General features: G+C 50.7%; 2 protein-coding genes across 2 annotated transcripts; one reads left to right on the forward strand and one right to left on the reverse strand.

Moving 5' to 3' along the window:
- Window positions 1-1,076: 1,076 nt before the first annotated feature.
- Window positions 1,077-10,431, forward strand: WBP2NL (WBP2 N-terminal like). The gene is made up of 8 exons (XM_014281650.3): window positions 1,077-1,190; window positions 3,597-3,705; window positions 4,248-4,383; window positions 5,931-6,023; window positions 6,829-7,047; window positions 7,447-7,575; window positions 7,936-8,012; window positions 8,892-10,431. The coding sequence occupies exons 1-8, from the start codon at window positions 1,132-1,134 to the stop codon at window positions 8,937-8,939; spliced, it is 870 nt and encodes a 289-aa protein (XP_014137125.1). The 5' UTR covers window positions 1,077-1,131; the 3' UTR covers window positions 8,940-10,431.
- A 593-nt stretch (window positions 10,432-11,024) lies between these two features.
- NAGA (alpha-N-acetylgalactosaminidase) lies at window positions 11,025-16,318 on the reverse strand. Its single transcript, XM_055712949.1, has 8 exons — window positions 16,099-16,318; window positions 15,410-15,584; window positions 15,111-15,288; window positions 14,764-14,858; window positions 14,001-14,162; window positions 13,324-13,521; window positions 12,965-13,108; window positions 11,025-12,693 (listed from the first exon to the last, which is right to left on the reverse strand). The coding sequence occupies exons 1-8, from the start codon at window positions 16,260-16,262 to the stop codon at window positions 12,511-12,513; spliced, it is 1,299 nt and encodes a 432-aa protein (XP_055568924.1). The 5' UTR covers window positions 16,263-16,318; the 3' UTR covers window positions 11,025-12,510.
- Between the last annotated feature and the right edge of the window lie 21 nt (window positions 16,319-16,339).

Raw genomic sequence — 16,339 nt, forward strand, 5'->3', positions numbered from 1 at the left:
AAGCAAGCACAGGTATTCCTCACCACCATCTGCTCATGCAAATATCCCATCAGTATCTGCGTATCTACCATGAAGTCTACAAATGGCAAATATTAAAAATTTCCCATGTTGCATGACAGTGGGAAGATACTGTTGGGAAAGCCTACCAATGGATAAGCTTGGAAAAAGCCTGAATGGATCCTAGCTCTCACGTGCCACCAGCTGAGTCCCAAGATGACCACAGCAAGTCAGATGTTCCCCTCTGGTATCACTTGAATTACATAATGAAGAGAGAGAATCTAAGTTTTACACCTGACATACCCACTCAGTACATTCAGAGACTCACAAACTTTTTGCCACATAAGCCATTCACCAGAAAGATTTTGCAAGGCATGGTAAATCCCGAAGGTAATTTATTTTTTTTTTTTTTATGCTGGACAAATTCCATTTAAGCTAAGACTGTAATGAACATCATGGCAGGTGTGGTTATGCTGTGAGCAGAGAGCAAGAAGAGCAAGCAGCGCTCTATGTAGGCACTACTATTTGTGGTTAGTTGTACAGACAAGTTAATTGTGGTTCACTTCGGTCTATAAGCAGGTCTCGGGGGAAAGGCTGTCCCCAGTGCAGTGCCAGCACCTTTTGCGCTCCCGCAGAGGTCTCGGGAAGCAGTGCTGCGGGGATCACACAAACAAGAGGACGGCAAAAATAGCGCTTTATCCAGACACCGGACCGTAGAACTTCGGCCAAAGCGCCTTCCCCAACCGCCCCGGACTCACGGGGAGCCGGCCGCAGGCCACCGGTGCCCCCGCCAGGCCGGGAAAGAGGGGCCGGGCCGCGGCCCTCCGCAGCAGCCGCTGGCGGGCCTTAGCCTGACCGGACGCCGGGGCTGCCCCACGGCCCGTCACAGGGAACACGCGGCGCCCGGGGGCGGTGCGGGCCGGGCGGTGCCACCAGCTGTAGCGTCCCCCGCGGCAGCGGCCATTAAAGCCAGCGTCACCTGCCAACCACTGCCACGTCATTTCCGCTTCGCGCCCGCCGGGAGGCATCGCGGGGGGCGGGGCATCGCCGGAAGCGGGAGTCACCGGGGGCGGGGCCACCGGGGCGCGGGGAAAGCGACGTCACAGGGTCAGGGGCGGGGCCAGCGGGGACAAGATGGCGCTGAACAGGAACCACTCGCAGGAGGGTGGTGTCGTCATCCCCAACGCCGAGAGGTACTGGGGGACGGTCACGGGGCAGCAGGCGGGCTGCCGCTCTCTTCCTCAGCCCCGGCCCCTGTAGCTGGGCCGGGGGACGATGGGGCCCCGCGTTGGGAGGCAGACGGAGGCAGCCCGGCCCGGCCTGGCCCGGCCCGGCCTGGCCTGGCCTGGGGGCTGAGGGATTAAAGTCCTCCCTGGCAGTGGGGGAGCGGGCTGGGGCAGGCGGCGGGGGGGGGCGGGCGGGCGGGCGACGGGGCCAGGCCTGCCTAGAGTCGGCGGAGCTGCCCCGTCTTCGCCGTTGAAGCTCGGCGGCCCATAGCGCTGCCCCAGCGGGCGGGCTTGGGTGAAGCAGGAACTGCCGTTGCCTGTAGAAGACAAGGAATTGGCTTTTTTTTTTTACGTCATGCAGTTTGTTAGCGATGTCAGAGATGCAGAGACCACTGCAGGTAGGAGTGTTAATCGCTTGAATTCAAAGTAAGGAGAACCTGTCAGAGGTGAGGCTGGAGCAGAGCGTCTTTCTCCTTGAGGCCCAGCCCGCGGCCTGACGCCTGCCCTCACCCTGAGTGGGGACTGACAGACCAGCTTGACGGGCTTGGGCTTCGGATTGATTGTGTTCAGGTGCTTCTGACACCCTGGCCTTGGCTAGAGAATCCTAGAAACCAGATCATCGAGTTGATTTGAGGCTGGTAAACAGTAGGAAGAATCCACTCAAAAAAATGTTGAATTTGTTACTGACTGCTAATACATCAGTCAGGGAAGTCTTTTGACACGTAAAGCTTTTGCTGGTTGAAAGGAGATCTCTTTATCCTTGACCTCAAGCCATTCTTCGAGGTGCTGCTTAGTCACAGGTGGGTGCAGCACAGCTCCATGGGGTACACAGCCCTCCCGTGACAGCACTCGATGGGCATGCAGGTGCAAACCAGTTCAGCAGCCTAATTACACCCAGTGGTGGTGGCTGCATGTCATTTGCTTATGTGGGTAGTTGCAAAGGCGTAAACATGACAGTAATTACATAGACATTCTTCCCAATGAAGCAAACTGATGTGAAATGATGCTACAGGACATGGTGAAGAAGTGTTTGGTAAGATCCAAGCTGTCAAGGAGCTGGTTTTATTTAGCTTAAAAGAAATGTTTCCCCTTTCCATCTCAGAAATGGGAAGAGCTCTGCTGCCTTGTCAATGTGTCCTTCCCAGCCAGTGTGAGAGTCTGCATCTAGCTCAGCTATGAAGTAATGTCCCAGTAAAATTTCTTGGTCAGGATGGTTTTTTCCTCATCAAAGCTAGAATTTTTAATGTGTTCCTCCTTGGATAGCTGTATTTTTCAGACACATCTATACTGTTATGTTTTTCACTTCCGTAAAGAGCACACAGCCTGAAACTACAGGGCTTTTGGTTGTTTTCCCATATGGTGGCCCTGTTGATTCCTCCCTTCCCCTGATAATTTTGCAATTTCCTGACTCGTTCTGACTTCTGCAGTATGGTGATCAGAATACATAAGGATTACTTTAGAATCCGGCCTGTTCAGGCTTATGTTGGGTTAGGGTTTTACGTTTTCTTTTTTCATGCTCTTGAACCATGAAGCACTTCAGATTCTTTTGCCACTGTAATGTGCTGCAGTCTTGTCATCCCCAAGGCTCTTCTGTTTATTCTACAAATTTTCTTACTAGGTGGTATGTTTAGGGTCTGCCCTGTAGGTTCAGTGACATGCATTCCTAAGTTGACTCATTTTTCCTGAAAATATATTTAATTTTTCAGGCACCTCCATACCTCTGACCCTGCAGTGTTCACAGTTCACATCTGACTTTGTGTAATTAGCAGACTTTGCTAATGTTCCCATAAATATCCAGTAATAATAACCTTACTGCTGACATTACCAGCTCCTCATTTTGTTCCTTAGAGTGGTTCTCTTTAGTACAAATATTTACTTAAATCATGTGAAGCAGGTTCAACAGTGAGGCTATTAATGAAGCAGCTTCCCCAGTTTGCACAGTGGGTGTGGTGGCCGGTCCTGGATTTGAGCATGGACTTGGGGAGGGAGGCTTGCTCTGACGTGATACCTTGGCTTCAAGGCAGTGTTTTCAGACACTTCAAGCCTTTCTGTGCTTTGGGCTGAGGCTCTTCTCATGTGGAGAGAGGAATTCCTCAGCCTGATGGTTTTGGAAACAGAAAGAGGAACTGTCATTTAAAGCTTCCCTTTGTGGAGGAGGAGCAGGGGTTGTCACAGGTGGGAGGGTGAGTTCTTCCACTCTGCATAAATCCTCTCTTTCTGTTCAAAGGAAAAATGGCAGGGCCCACAACAGATCTGAGTCTTTTGGGATAATATTCAGGGTTTCTGGTGTGGTATCCCCCTCCCCGTCTGATGGAAGTGTGTGTCACAGCTGTTGTTGAGTGTCTCTCCAATTCGTTTGATTTCCTCCTGTAGTGTTCTCAAACAGTGTAAAGATGTGGAGCTCTCCTTCAGTGATGTGACGGGCAAGCCTGAAGCCTTCAAAGGCACCAAGAAAGGGATGCTCTATCTCACCCCTTACCGGGTAAGTCTGATGCCAGCAGGGCTGCTTCTTTCTCAAGGGATGTAGGCTTTAGACCAGAAATCTAACTGGTGATAGAAGAGATTTCTGTTATGGAAGGAACCACTGAGAGTACTAGGTAGGAGAAAGGAAGGTGGAAATAGGATAGTTTGTGCCTGTGTCACAATCCCAAATCCCTTCAAAGGCACATGCAGTCCTGGAAATCACTGTCTACAGAGTATATTTCATATAATGTGTCAGGCAATATTACTTTCTTTGAAAACTGTCATAGGTCATCCTTAAAAAGCAGAACAATAAAACTCTGTAAATGTACATGTGTGGTTTATGCTGTATATTATTTTGCAACATACGTGCTTTAAGCGAATGAGCCATGTGCCATCAAATCTGTACAGGGTCCCACAGTAGTAAAGCTGTGAAATAACACAATGCATACTGATAGTAGGAGATGAGTTACCCTCTTTTTGGATTCTGCTGCAACTAGAACACCATAACCACCCTTTATATCTAATTCAAGTAATTCAGAGGCATTCCCTCCTGTCTTGCAGATGATATTTGTGTCGAAGGGCAAGGATCCTATGCTGTCTTTCATGATGCCATTTTATTTGGTGAAAGGATGCTCAATTGAGCAGCCGGTTTTCTCTGCCAATTACATCAAAGGACAGATTCAGGCTGAGGCAGGAGGTATGTGCCCGTGCTTTGTAGTTGGAACTCTTCTGAAGTGTCACAGGTCCTTTTCTACTGAATATTAGATAGATGGCTTGTGTGCCCAGGAAAGATGGACAGAATAGCTGTGGCAGTATAGCTAGCATGTCCACACTAAGATAATTTGTGTCTTCTGAACTTTAAGGCACTGCTTCTGTGTTACTTTCTGCCCCCAGAGCTAGTAATGGACTTTCATAGGATGACTTGTTTTCATCCCTTAACTTCTGTCTTGCTGTGTGTCATGTTTACTTGGTTTCCACGTGGGCTTGTTTTCTCCTGTCTTTGACCTGAAAGGGTGGGTAAGCAACCAAGCCACCAGTCATGGATATTGATAGAATTAGCAATCACTTTTGTTTTCTGGAGATCAGTAGCCACTTACCAGCTTGGATATGTTTGTATACATGTAGGATGCTGCTCTATATTGTTAATTTAGCTTTGTTCCCAATTTGATGGTGAAACTGTGTATGACTTGCAGTCACAGGTCATGATCAAACATAGGGAACTGCAAAAGATAAATGGGGATTAAAAACAAAGCTTCTGATTCAAATTTCTTCCCTCTTCAGCCCTGAAATTAGTTTATGTGTATTTTGATGGCATCTGGAGAATTGAGGCTTTTGTTTTTTGTTTGTAACAATGTTTTAAAGTGACTCAGTCATCTGGGGATTATGGATCAGCCCACTTTCTCAGGCTGAAATCATACTAAGACAGTGGTTTTAAAGAGGTGAATCTCCAAGAGGATGACTTTATCCATAGTGGATTGGTCAGTTATAGTTCTATACTTTATTTCTACTTAGTCCCCGAGAGACTATCTCTACTTTTAATAACTTCATTGTTAGACAAGGAAGACAAATCTTGTTTTATGAAATCTTTTCTTTAAATTGCATCTTTTTTCTAAAGCCACCAGAAAAACCAAGACACACCCTGCAAAAAAAAAAAAAACCCCACACCAAAAAAGCCCCTACAAAACAAAGCATTCTTACTTAGCTTGCACTATCATCTCCTACTTGATTATTTTCTGAAAAATTGCTATTATATGTAAGCATTTATAATCTGTTTGAACTTCTCTGTGTCAAAGAGATTAAAAATGTTGCATTTGATTTAAATCCTAGCTTGAGTTGCAGATCCTGATCTGCAGTCCATGGAGTTCAGCAATAAAACTTCATCTGAGGGCTTTCAGTTAAAATCCTCAGTGAATTAAGTGTTCTTTCTTTACGCTGTGTTCATTGTTAGGTTCTAGTAAACCTTTCAGGAAAGAACAAAACAACCTAGTATCTAGACTAGGCTGCTTCTGCATGACTGTAGTGGGGATCGTCTTTTAAAGGGTAAAGAAATTAATTCCTGATCTTCTTGAGGTATTATTTTGGAGGACATCTGATAGCAACACTATCAGTCTTGCCACTGGTAGTAGGATGCAAAATAGTTAGGAAATAAAGAAGAAGAAAATTAATAGGAATATTAACTGTTTTGCTATCTTGACAGCTACTGAGGAGGTTAGTCTGTTTCAATTCTAATTTTCTCTTTCCTAGGTGGCTGGGAAGGGCAGGGGACATTTAAACTGACTTTCAACAGTGGAGGAGCCATAGAGTTTGGACAGCTGATGTTCAAAGCTGCCTCTAATGGTAAGGGATCCTCAGAGCCTGCAGTTCCCCTGTGGTTGGCTGAGCTAGTTAGAGAATAGTATTCTTGAACTTGGTGGGAAGAAGGGTACTCTATGCACTCTTCCACAGTAATGTATTTTTTTCCCTTTCCAGCGGAACTTTTGTTTTCCCTTCCAGTCCCTTTTCTTTATTTCATCTTGGTGATTTGTGCAGCTAGAGTATTCTGGGGTTTGTGTTTCTGAGGTGGACCACCTTTTTCTACAGAACCTTATTCCTCCTGGATTTAAGTTGAAATATGTGACGGTGAAAAACTGATTCACTTACATATCCTCAGCTCAGTTCTGTAATAGTGAAGTAAGATTGGGGAAGTTAATGTGCACATTTGCAGAGGGGGAAAAAATAAATTTTAAAAAATAACATCTGTTTAAAACTTATAAATGGGGGATTTTTTTTTTCTGATAAGAAAGTTTTCTTTTTAAAGAAACACGGATTTCAAAATACACACTTTTTTCTCATAAGGAGGTTTAAAAAGAAGGAAAAACCATCCTACTGATACTTGCTTTAGAATGGTCTTTTTTTCCAGCAGCAGGAGCTCTGTGATGGGAACGGTACCTAGTATCTAGTATTTTTGCAGCTGGTTTCCTTCAACACCCTGTGAACTTGCAGCAAGGAGACTACTGCTTTTCAAGTGCAGTACTATGCCTGGACTGTATAGTGGATTTAGATGAAGGGAAATGGTGCTGCATGAACAGGACTATTTTTCTTTTATTCTATGTATTTGGTTGTTACAAAAGGATGTCTGGCTTACTAAACATGTGCTCCTTAGCTTCCAGTGGCGTTCCTCTCCAGAACCCTGGCTATGGCTATACACCTGTTCCCGGAGGGTATGCACCCACCCCGCCTGCTCCTGGGGGTTATTCACCTGCGCCAGGGGGATATGCTGCTCCTCCACCACCAAATGGACCATATCCTTATACACCACCTATGATGAATGCCTACGGACCTGCTCCACAGCCCATGGGATACCCATATGCCCAGACTCCAGGTCTGGAAATTGTGTAATGATGACTGGCAGGGTGTGTTAAGTGTTAGTTGTAAAGAAACCACAGTGGTATGGCAAGGGTTACTGTGGTTTTGTCTCCATCAAGGACCCTTGTCCTTGCAAAAACCTCTTGTGTACTTTTCATCTCACCCATGTATCTCTGTAGTTGCAGCTGGATGGGAGGTGGAAATGTGGTTGTGCTGCTGTTTGGGAGACAATTGTTGCTTGTTGGCATGACAGGCATTACCAAAATGTCAAATCCCTACTGCCTGCATCCCTGCCAAGCCTGTAGAGCTTCCCTCACCGCTCCTCTTGTCCAGAGCTAATGTGCTGCTGGCCCTGTGAGCTCTCTTCACCCCTTTGCCACAGTCCAAAGCATTGATCCAGTGTCATCTTTTTCAGGTATTTACCCACCACTTCCGAACTTGAACCCTGTGTATGTTCCACCTCCTCCCCCCTACTCTGGGCCATCTCCTACAGGGCCCTTGGCCCCCTCAGCTCCCCCAGCCTGGATGGGCCCAGGGGTGCCAGGTAAATGGGACTGGGGGGGCTGCCAGGGTCTGGGTGCAAAAGAGGGCTTGTGGACTTGGGCTGTGGGTGGTGCTGTGGGCACAGCGTGGGTTGGGGAACCTGTTGCTGCAGGAGCTCAAAGTTGTCTTGAGATAACAGAGCATGGGGGAAACTGCTCAGCTCTGCACTGTACAGCTTGTGGTCAGCTCTAGCCAGCTTGCAGCCTTCCTGAACTCTGAATTCTAACCCAGCTTGCTACAGTTGCTGTTGACTCTTTGGACCTTTGTTGCCTCCTCGAAAGAGCTGTGGCTGGGGAGAAGGCTCTGGGGCTTGGGCCACTGCCTAAGGCATGTAAGATGGCTTCTTTTCTTTCCTTTTTAGGGGACAGTAAGGCCATGGAAGCGGCTTCCAGTGCATATTACAACCCTGCCAACCCACACAATGTGTACATGCCCATGGTGAGTACTGCGCTTGTGGTTTGTGTGTGCCTGCTCCCTCTTCTGCCACTAGCAGAGACTGGTTTACTTTCCTAGCCAAGTCCAGCATGCCTTCATATTGAACATGCAGACAAAGTATGCATTTTCCTGGGAATGGCATGGATGTTGGTTCCATGAAGAAGGCTTGTTAAATCTTCCATCAGGAAAGGAGAGCCTTAAGATTCATCCAGTAACAGCCATTTGGTACTTGTCTTTACTCTTAAAGGCATGACAATTTTGCGTGGGCACTGAGAACATGCAGAGTGCTCTGTTTCTGTTGGGCCTGAAAGTGGTGAGAGGTAAAGAACAGCAGGTTGCTTAAGGATGAGAGCGTGTGGGTTTCTTTCATTTTTTTTTTTCTGAGCTGCGTGGAGATGGGGATGTCTCTTGCTGTTTAGTCAGTGGTAGCTGGTAGGTAGGCTGTAGCCCACATCTGGTACATGACAGCCTCATGGTTTTGTGGTGGGACATGGAGACCGATGGAGCAGCAAAGCTGGCCCTCAAGCCAGAGGCTTGCTGTCTGCTGGGTCAGAGCTATGAACATCAACAGAGACAAAGTCCTGGAAGTGAAGGGAAAACGATGATTAAAATAGATTAAATGGTCTGGTTGTAGTAGACTGTTTGCTACCTGGTTTTGAAAGGACCTTCACTAGAAGAGTTATAGGAGGCAGCATATATATCCTGGAGTATAACTAATACTAGAGAGGAATGGTGTGATGAAATAACAGCTTAAAACACAGCACCTGGCTCTGTCTGTAGCTCACTAAAGAGCAGTCAGTTCTTGTAAGCCAAGCCTGGGAACGCCTGGGAAGAGCTTGTCAAAACAAGCTGGGTTGTTGATTCTACCATATCTCCTTCCAGGATCAGCCACCTCCTTATACACCTCCTGAGGATAAGAAGAACAACTAACAGAAAGAAATTGCAACCAGCCTCCCACACTCTCTCTCCCTGAAGACAATTTGGCTGTTACTACCCCTTGGGTTAGCATATCTCTAGGTCTTTTTGTATATATACAGTATATGTAGTGGTGGGCAGCTGAGCACCTGCCCTCCCTGAACATTAAGTCAGTGGCAATACAAGGCAGAACAACAGCACTTTCCTGCTTACTTGCTTTATCTCATGGGGACAAAGCACTAACCTTTTGCTCTGCCATTGGCTTGAGGAGAGATAGACTTCTTATTAAGCCATCAGTATACCACATGACTAATCTAGGACTAAAATACGAAGGCTCTGGGATCTTCGAGCAAAACTACTTGGAATACCAAACTTTTGACTTCTAAATTGCCATCCAAGAGGAAAGGTACAGAGAGCCATGAGGACCCTTGGGTGCCCCAGAAAGGTGTGATATTTCCTGAAATTCTGGCACAGTTCAGTGTGAGATGGGATTCTGGAAATCCTGTATCGTGTTGGAAGTGTGTGTTTCATGTCCTGGACTAACAGTCATGGGGTGATGAAATATATCTTCAGAAACACTGAAGAGTTTGGCTATGCAAGAGGGAAGGGAATGGGCCCAAATCAGCCTGCCTTTGTAGGCAATGAATAGAAAAGCAAACAAAGGTGTGCTGCAGGACAGTGAGCTGGTGTGGTGTGCGAATCAGTCTTCCTTTCCTAGAAGCAGGTCCTATTTCTGTGCAATGATCCAGCGTCAGGCAGCTGTTCAGGCATAATGGAGTCAAGTGCTGCAGCTGCTTGCCTTGGAGCAAAATATGTTACGTTACGAAGATGACCTGGCACTAGCTTTGTCAGGAGACAGGTCCTGCAGCCCTGGCTGGCTGTGCTGAGCAAGCATGCGCTGTGTGCTAGCTCCACAGGGCAAAACTGGCCTTTGTCTCTTCCTTCAGCTGGTGCAGCCGGGGCGCATGTGTCCACATCTGAGCAGTGTGTGCAGGTCTGTGCTGTAATACCAGCGCTGGGTTGCTCAGGGGTGCAGTGTCCTCTCTCAGCTGGGAACCACTGTCTGATGCGGATGTTATTAATGCTCTGCTCTCTTGCAGACTCTGGCTGCTCAGTCACAGCCTTTCCTTCTTCCTTAGGACAAAGTATCATTAAGCCTGCTCTGAGAGAGGCTCTCCAGTCTGGTGGAGATGTTTGTGATCCTTTACTTATGGGGTGATCGTACTTCTTCCTACAGCCTTTCTACCTTCACAGTGAAGGGGAAGGACTGTCTTCCTTTTTACTTCCCTTTGTGCCAGGATTGCTTTGTAAGTCAGGCTTGCACAAGCTGCAGGTGTGAATTCCTAAAGCAGCCCTGCATGGGGGGGTAGTAAATTTCCTTATCTAGAAACACCTTTTAAGTCTGAGTTAGAGATACTCTAGTAACTCTGTATTTAAAGAGAAAATCAACCATGAATGTTTGTAACTTTTTGAATTGCACTTTAATACAGGAGTGTTGATACCTTTAGCTGCCTGTTCACTGTTGTGTGTCTGTTGTGTTGACCTTCATTCTTGCCACTGCTGGTGTTCTCTTGGGTTGGCTGTGGACCAGTCCTCTCTTCCTGGTACATGACTAATCTGGATTTGGAATCAAGTAACTGGGGGGAAGAGGTGAGACTCATCCCCTTGCCTCTGCTCTCACCCAGATACCCAGAACTGGCACACATTCATGTCCTCAGGGCATGCACAACACTGCATTTAGCAGGGGCTGTATTTGTAGCACCTCCTGCGTACATTCACTGCCAGGGGGAAGGCCTGTTTTCAAGAGGAGCTCCTCACTAGCCCCTTTTTTCCAGTGAGGGAAAAATACATACATGGTAAAGGAAAATGGCACTTAACTGTGGACTCCAAAATCTCTTTCCCCTTGTGCCAAGGAAAAGCTGTTGCCCTGCTGAACATGATGTAACTGCTGGAAAGCAGTGTCCTACTCATCAGTCCAGTCTGACAGGAAACCAGTTCTGTTTCTTAGCACAGTTGTTCCTGTTTTGAGGTAGTGACCTTGTAGTCATACATTAACCAAGCAGCTATAGCTAGCGACATATAATAAACATGAAACAGAGAGACTGTGACTGCTTCCCCTTTATTTCAATTAGTTTGTCTCAGTCATTTCCCAGGAACAAAGCCAGCTCCTGTATACAGACATGAAGTGCACTCATCCTTCGTTAGCACTGCAAGCATCATATTCAGTATCTTGCTGCTGCAATTTGAGAATGTTTCTGGAAGTGGCCAGAATCAGCCATTTGGTCATGCAGGAACTAGAGTGAACGGATGGTCAGGAACCCTCCAGCATCTGAATAGAAAGGGGAAACTTTCTTGTCTAATCTAAAATTTGTTTCTCCAGTCTGGGACATAATGTTGTGTCCAGCTCTCTCCCTGGGCAGTCTTAAGAGGCAGTCTTGATGCGTGCTGCACCCCTTTCCAGGATAGCTGGGGTAGGCCATACCTCACCTGAAACTCCTCCATAGGGTGTGCGCTGTACAAAGGTGAAGCGGTTGAGGGCTTTAGAGTCTGTCCCACCACTCACTTCCAGTTTAGTAGTGCAGGCTCCTCCTCAGGGTGGACCTGTGTGTGTAGCTGCCCTTGGGAGAAGGAGGAGCCTTTCCCTGAGAAACCCTGAGTGCTCAGCCTGCTGGAGGAGGGCCCGAGCCCCCTTTTAGCTGGAATTCCCTGCTAGAGTAAGACCAGGATCCAACTTGCAGCTCAGAGGTACATGTGACCAGCTCCCAACTCAGAAAATTACCTCACCTGAGTATCTGCATCTTCCCAACACCATTCGTGCACAATGTGCTATGGTTCTGCAGGTTTTGATGCTCTGCCACAGCAAGACTGCTGGGGTTGAGCATGACCAGTGGAGGTTTTTGCTCTTGTAAACTGATACCAGAGTGGCTTTAACACAATGCTAGTGTGGATGCTAGGCTGCTGTAGTGCTGGCCTCCAGGATGCTGGCAGCAGGATCAGGCCTGCAAGCAAAGCCTCTGCGCAGGACCATCATGCCTCCAAGAGCTTTTGGTCCCAGGGAGGGTACAGGGGGAGGGTGCAGCCCTATTGACAGCCCCTTATGCTAAGCCAAGCTAATTGTAGTGAAGGAAAGAAGATGACCAGGTCTGATGCTTGCAGCCAACGCCATCACACATTGCGGGGTGGGGTGGGGGGTGTTACTACCCTGGAAGATATTAAAGCACGCAGAGCCTTTCTACAGGTATAGCTTAAAGAGCCCCTGCAGCAGTCAGTGGTACCCAGCTCAAAGCAGTGAAGTTCTCGGGTGTCAGAGCTGACAGGCTCCATGCTGGACTCTGCTTGTATGGTGTCTTCCACAGGAAATCACAGAGGAATTATGCTCTACACACTCTTAGGAGGTGGGTAACAAGAATTCCTGCTTTACAGAGACGGAGCAGACATGATCAGGCTGGTTACCAGGGACATGGTCCCTCCTGCAGCACTGCTGGGCATGTCAGCGAAAGGCACTTGTGCAGCAAAGAGCCATGTGCCCCAGGGTCTCGCAGTTCACCCTGGCACTGACCTGCACCCCCCCATCCACTGAGCCTCGTCACAGGAGGACCGGGGGGAAGCCCTCGCCGGGGGCTTGCTGTCTGACAACATGCCAGGGCTGTCCCGGGAGTGCCGTGGGATAGAGATACCACATCACTACCCCTGAGGGGTCAATAATGACCGAGAAGTTGTCTCCCGTCTTTAAGCCACTGATGATTTTCCCGCTGAACACATCTTGTACCTGAAAGAGAGAGATGGTGGCTACCAGGATTTCTACAGACCTTTCATTCTGAGGTCCAGCTGTGGTCACTGCCATGGCATGGCAGGACAGGGCACAGCAGCAGGCAACAGGAGCGTGACCCAATGGATGGACTGCCCCTTCATCCTGGAGGCAGGGAGGAGGAGTCCTTCCCCCCCCCCAAAATGCACAGGGATCAAAGGAGGGAGCTGGAAAAAGGAGGATCCAAGTGCCATGGGGCTGCCCTGCTATGTAGCACACCAGTGGGGCTCACCTCATACACAGCATCTTCAGGGAAGTGGAGCTTGGCCAGGCTGGTGGTGTAGGGGAAGGGCATATCTGTCCTCCGGCTGAAGAAGACGAGGGCACTGGCACCCTTGGACAGCGGGCGCAGGAACACCTCAATGTGGGATTTCTCCTAGGGGTGGGGGTGGGAGTGTGAGACAAAGCTGCTGGGACCAGCACTGGTCCATACCTTCTGATCTTGCCCTGCGGGGCTGCTGTGCCAGCAGGTCCACAGCTCCCACAGCTCTCCTGCTCATGTTCCTCTGCTTCACCTCCCTCTCCCTCCCTATTGTGACACCCCATGCTGCTCCTGTCTGCTCTCCCAAATGTGTCCACCTTCCCCCTAACCTTGACAATCCTGCGCCCCTGGATTCCCAGGGGGTCTTGGTTGATCTGGATCATGAGGCGGTTCTGCAGGATCTCCTTGGCGCTCAGGGAGATGGTGCGGAGATCTGTGGACATGAGGAGCGGAGCTGCCATCACTGTCCACAATGCCATTTGGGAGCGTGACTGCTCATAGCTAAGGCCAAAGTTTCCAATGATGAGCTGGAGGAGAGAGGGTGAGAAGACAGGAGAGGCAGAAAAGATTTAAAACTTGTCTGCTTGTCACCCCTGGTGATGCTGCAGCCTGCTGGGAGGGAGCACCCATGGGAAACCTCACAGGCACTTTTGCTTCCCCTGGAGCAGCCTACCACCGTCAGGAGATCCCACCCCTGCTAAGTGCTGAGCCATCAGCACACGTTCAAATGCGTTCACTAACATCCTTATAATAACCACTATCCCCCCTCAGCCTGTGCAGGGAGGACGAGGACACCAGGACAACAGGGTACACAGTACGAGTGGTGAAGGGTTCATTTCAGCTACAGGCTTTTCCCACAGCTTAGGCAAGGGCAGCACAAGCTTCGCCTCTTTGCAGCAACAGGCCTCCTGCTCCTGGTGCCCTTCCTTTGCCCTGCCCCTAGAAGGGGATCCCTGGAGATCCTCCATTCCCATCCAGGGTCAGTGCACCCACCACCGAGCCTCACCATGTCTGGGTCATTCCAGTGACCAGGGCCAGCTGCTGGCTGCAGCACATCCTGGTTTGCAGAGAACCAGTCCAAGATGGAAAGTACACTGTCCCAGGAGTCCTGGATGTCATCATAGTTACGCCACAGGTTGCAGACCTCTGCTAGGATGGTGTAGTTCACCTGGAGAGGAGCACAGGGTCAGGCAGGAAGGAGAAAGGAGTGGGTCTGCAAGGTAGGGGAGAAGAGGCATCCAGACTTGCTGAGAGCTGAAGCATCCAGAAAGTGTGCACAAGGCAGAGGGATTAGGAGAAGGGCAATGTCATATAATGAAGGAGGACAGTCATATCCTAGTATGATAGGATGTCTAACAAAACAACCACAGAGGCCATGGGGAGATTATCAGCTGCAAGAATGAGGGCAGCTCAGGACTGACAAAATGTGGAAGAGAAATAAATGCAATCAATTCTCAAGAGACATTACTAGAAGGATCCATCTGAGAAGAACAGAACGTCAGGATCAACCCCACACCAGCTGAGTGGTGTGGAGCGGGCATGCCCCAGGGCCTCTTCCCCCCAAACTCCCGTCACCTAGCCATGTGGGGAACCCCAAGTGTCCCCAGATGCCTGGCAGGAAGACCACATGCCCTCTGGGGACCTGCAGCCCAATCCTACCAGGGGCAGAGCAATAAGCAGGGTGTAGCACCTGGATCCTGCAGCTTCAACCAAAGCCCCCAAGGGCACAGGAGACAAGGGAAACAGCTGCTGGATGGGACAACCCTCACCTTGGGGGGGAGCCCCCCCTGATATGCTGGCCAGCTGCAGGAGTAGACGATGGGACGGCCTGTGGCGTTCAAGGCCCTTGCCATTTCTGGGTAGCCTTAGGGAGAGAAGATAACAGCTGGTGAAGGGAGCAGCCTGCATCCCATCCCGCCCAGCCAGGGGAACCCCCGGCCAGCATGGCCTCCTGCCTTACACCAGCCCTAGGGCATCCAAACTCCACCCTCTTTGCTCAAGAGCTGCAACAGGAGATACGAGGGAAGAACTGGCTAGCCAAGTGCTTCTGCGGACAGCCAGCTGCCCTGACCAAAGCAGAGAGGGGAGAAATGCCAGCCAGCCAGGGAGCCCTTACCCTCTGCCTGCTCCTCTCCTGACGAGTAGCACCCATCCAGCTTCAGCATGTCCACACCCCACTCCGCAAAGGTCTGGGCATCCTGCTCCACACGGTCCAGTGTGGTGCCTGGGTAGCCCCCGCAGGTGAGGGTGCCCAGGTCACCGTAAATGCCCAGCTTCAGCCCCCGGGCATGGACCTGTGAGGAGAGGAGAGGAGAGCTGCGAAGAGGGGACGAGGTGGATCCTAGGTGTCTCCATCCATAAACACACGATGGTGTGGGGACACAGAGATCCCCACCATCCCCAGCAGGCACTCACATAGTCAGCCAGAGCCTTAATCCCCCTGGGGAACCTCTCAGGGTCTGCAACCAGCCGTCCCGCCGCGTCGCGCTGCTTGGCGGACCAGCAGTCGTCAATGTTGATGTACTTGTAGCCCAGCTCCCTCCAGCCGTCCTCCGCCAGGCGGTCTGCCATCTCGAAGAAGAGCATCTCACTGCAGGTCGGGGGAGGGGGGACGGGCATGTGGCAGGCTGCGACCCCGAGACCTCCGCGCCCCACCAGCTGAGGGAGCCGCTGGGACTCTGGGGCCAACCGGGGGCTCTGGAGGGGTCGGTCACCACAGGAAGGTCCCCAGAGCTCCCGCATAACCCCCATCCGCGTTCCATTTGCCTCACCGAGGGGAAGCACCTCCCCGACACCCCACAGAGCCCAGGCGCATCCCTCGGCCCCGGGGGCTCTGCAGCCCCGGCCCCGACCCCCCCCTTCCCACCCCCCTCGCCCCCGCCACCGTGCCGCGGCAGGGCCCGCCCAGGGGCGCCGACGGGCCAGCGCCGCCCCGGGCCCACGTCCGACCCACCGCCCTGCCCACCCCCCGGGGCAGTCCCGGGCAGCAGCCCGCCGTTTCCCAGCAGGTTCTCTCGGGCAGGGGACACACGGGACGAGCCCTCGTCGCTGCGAGGGGACACGCCACAGGGAGCCCGGGAGACTGTCCCCCCCTCCCCGCTGACCTGATGCAGTGGCGCGGGTCTGTCCGGCAGTCCACGTTGCAGCGGAACCTCTCCCAGGCCAGCCAGCCCATGGGGGGCGTCAGCGCCAGCCCGTTCTCCAGGGCCACGGAGGCCAGCGGCAGGGCCAGGGCCAGGGCCAGCCCGCTCAGCACCGGCACCCCCATGGCCGCCGCCGGGACACAGAGCACAGCGCACCTCCCCCCGGCCCGGCCCCGTCACATGATGGCGCCCGCATCACCTG

The sequence above is a fragment of the Falco cherrug genome, chromosome 5, assembly GCF_023634085.1.
Source record: "Falco cherrug isolate bFalChe1 chromosome 5, bFalChe1.pri, whole genome shotgun sequence".
NCBI lineage: Eukaryota > Metazoa > Chordata > Aves > Falconiformes > Falconidae > Falco > Falco cherrug.

Coding starts and splice junctions, on each gene's coding strand:
- WBP2NL (XM_014281650.3), top strand. CDS start 1,132: ATGGCGCTGAACAGGAACCACTCGCAGGAGGGTGGTGTCGTCATCCCC. Junction 6,024..6,828: donor GTTCAAAGCTGCCTCTAATG/GTAAGGGATCCT, acceptor TGTGCTCCTTAG/CTTCCAGTGGCGTTCCTCTC. Junction 7,576..7,935: donor GATGGGCCCAGGGGTGCCAG/GTAAATGGGACT, acceptor TTTCCTTTTTAG/GGGACAGTAAGGCCATGGAA.
- NAGA (XM_055712949.1), bottom strand. CDS start 16,262: ATGGGGGTGCCGGTGCTGAGCGGGCTGGCCCTGGCCCTGGCCCTGCCG. Junction 14,859..15,110: donor AGGAGAGGAGCAGGCAGAGG/GTAAGGGCTCCC, acceptor TCTCTCCCTAAG/GCTACCCAGAAATGGCAAGG. Junction 14,163..14,763: donor AGGGGGGGCTCCCCCCCAAG/GTGAGGGTTGTC, acceptor GCTCCTCTCCAG/GTGAACTACACCATCCTAGC.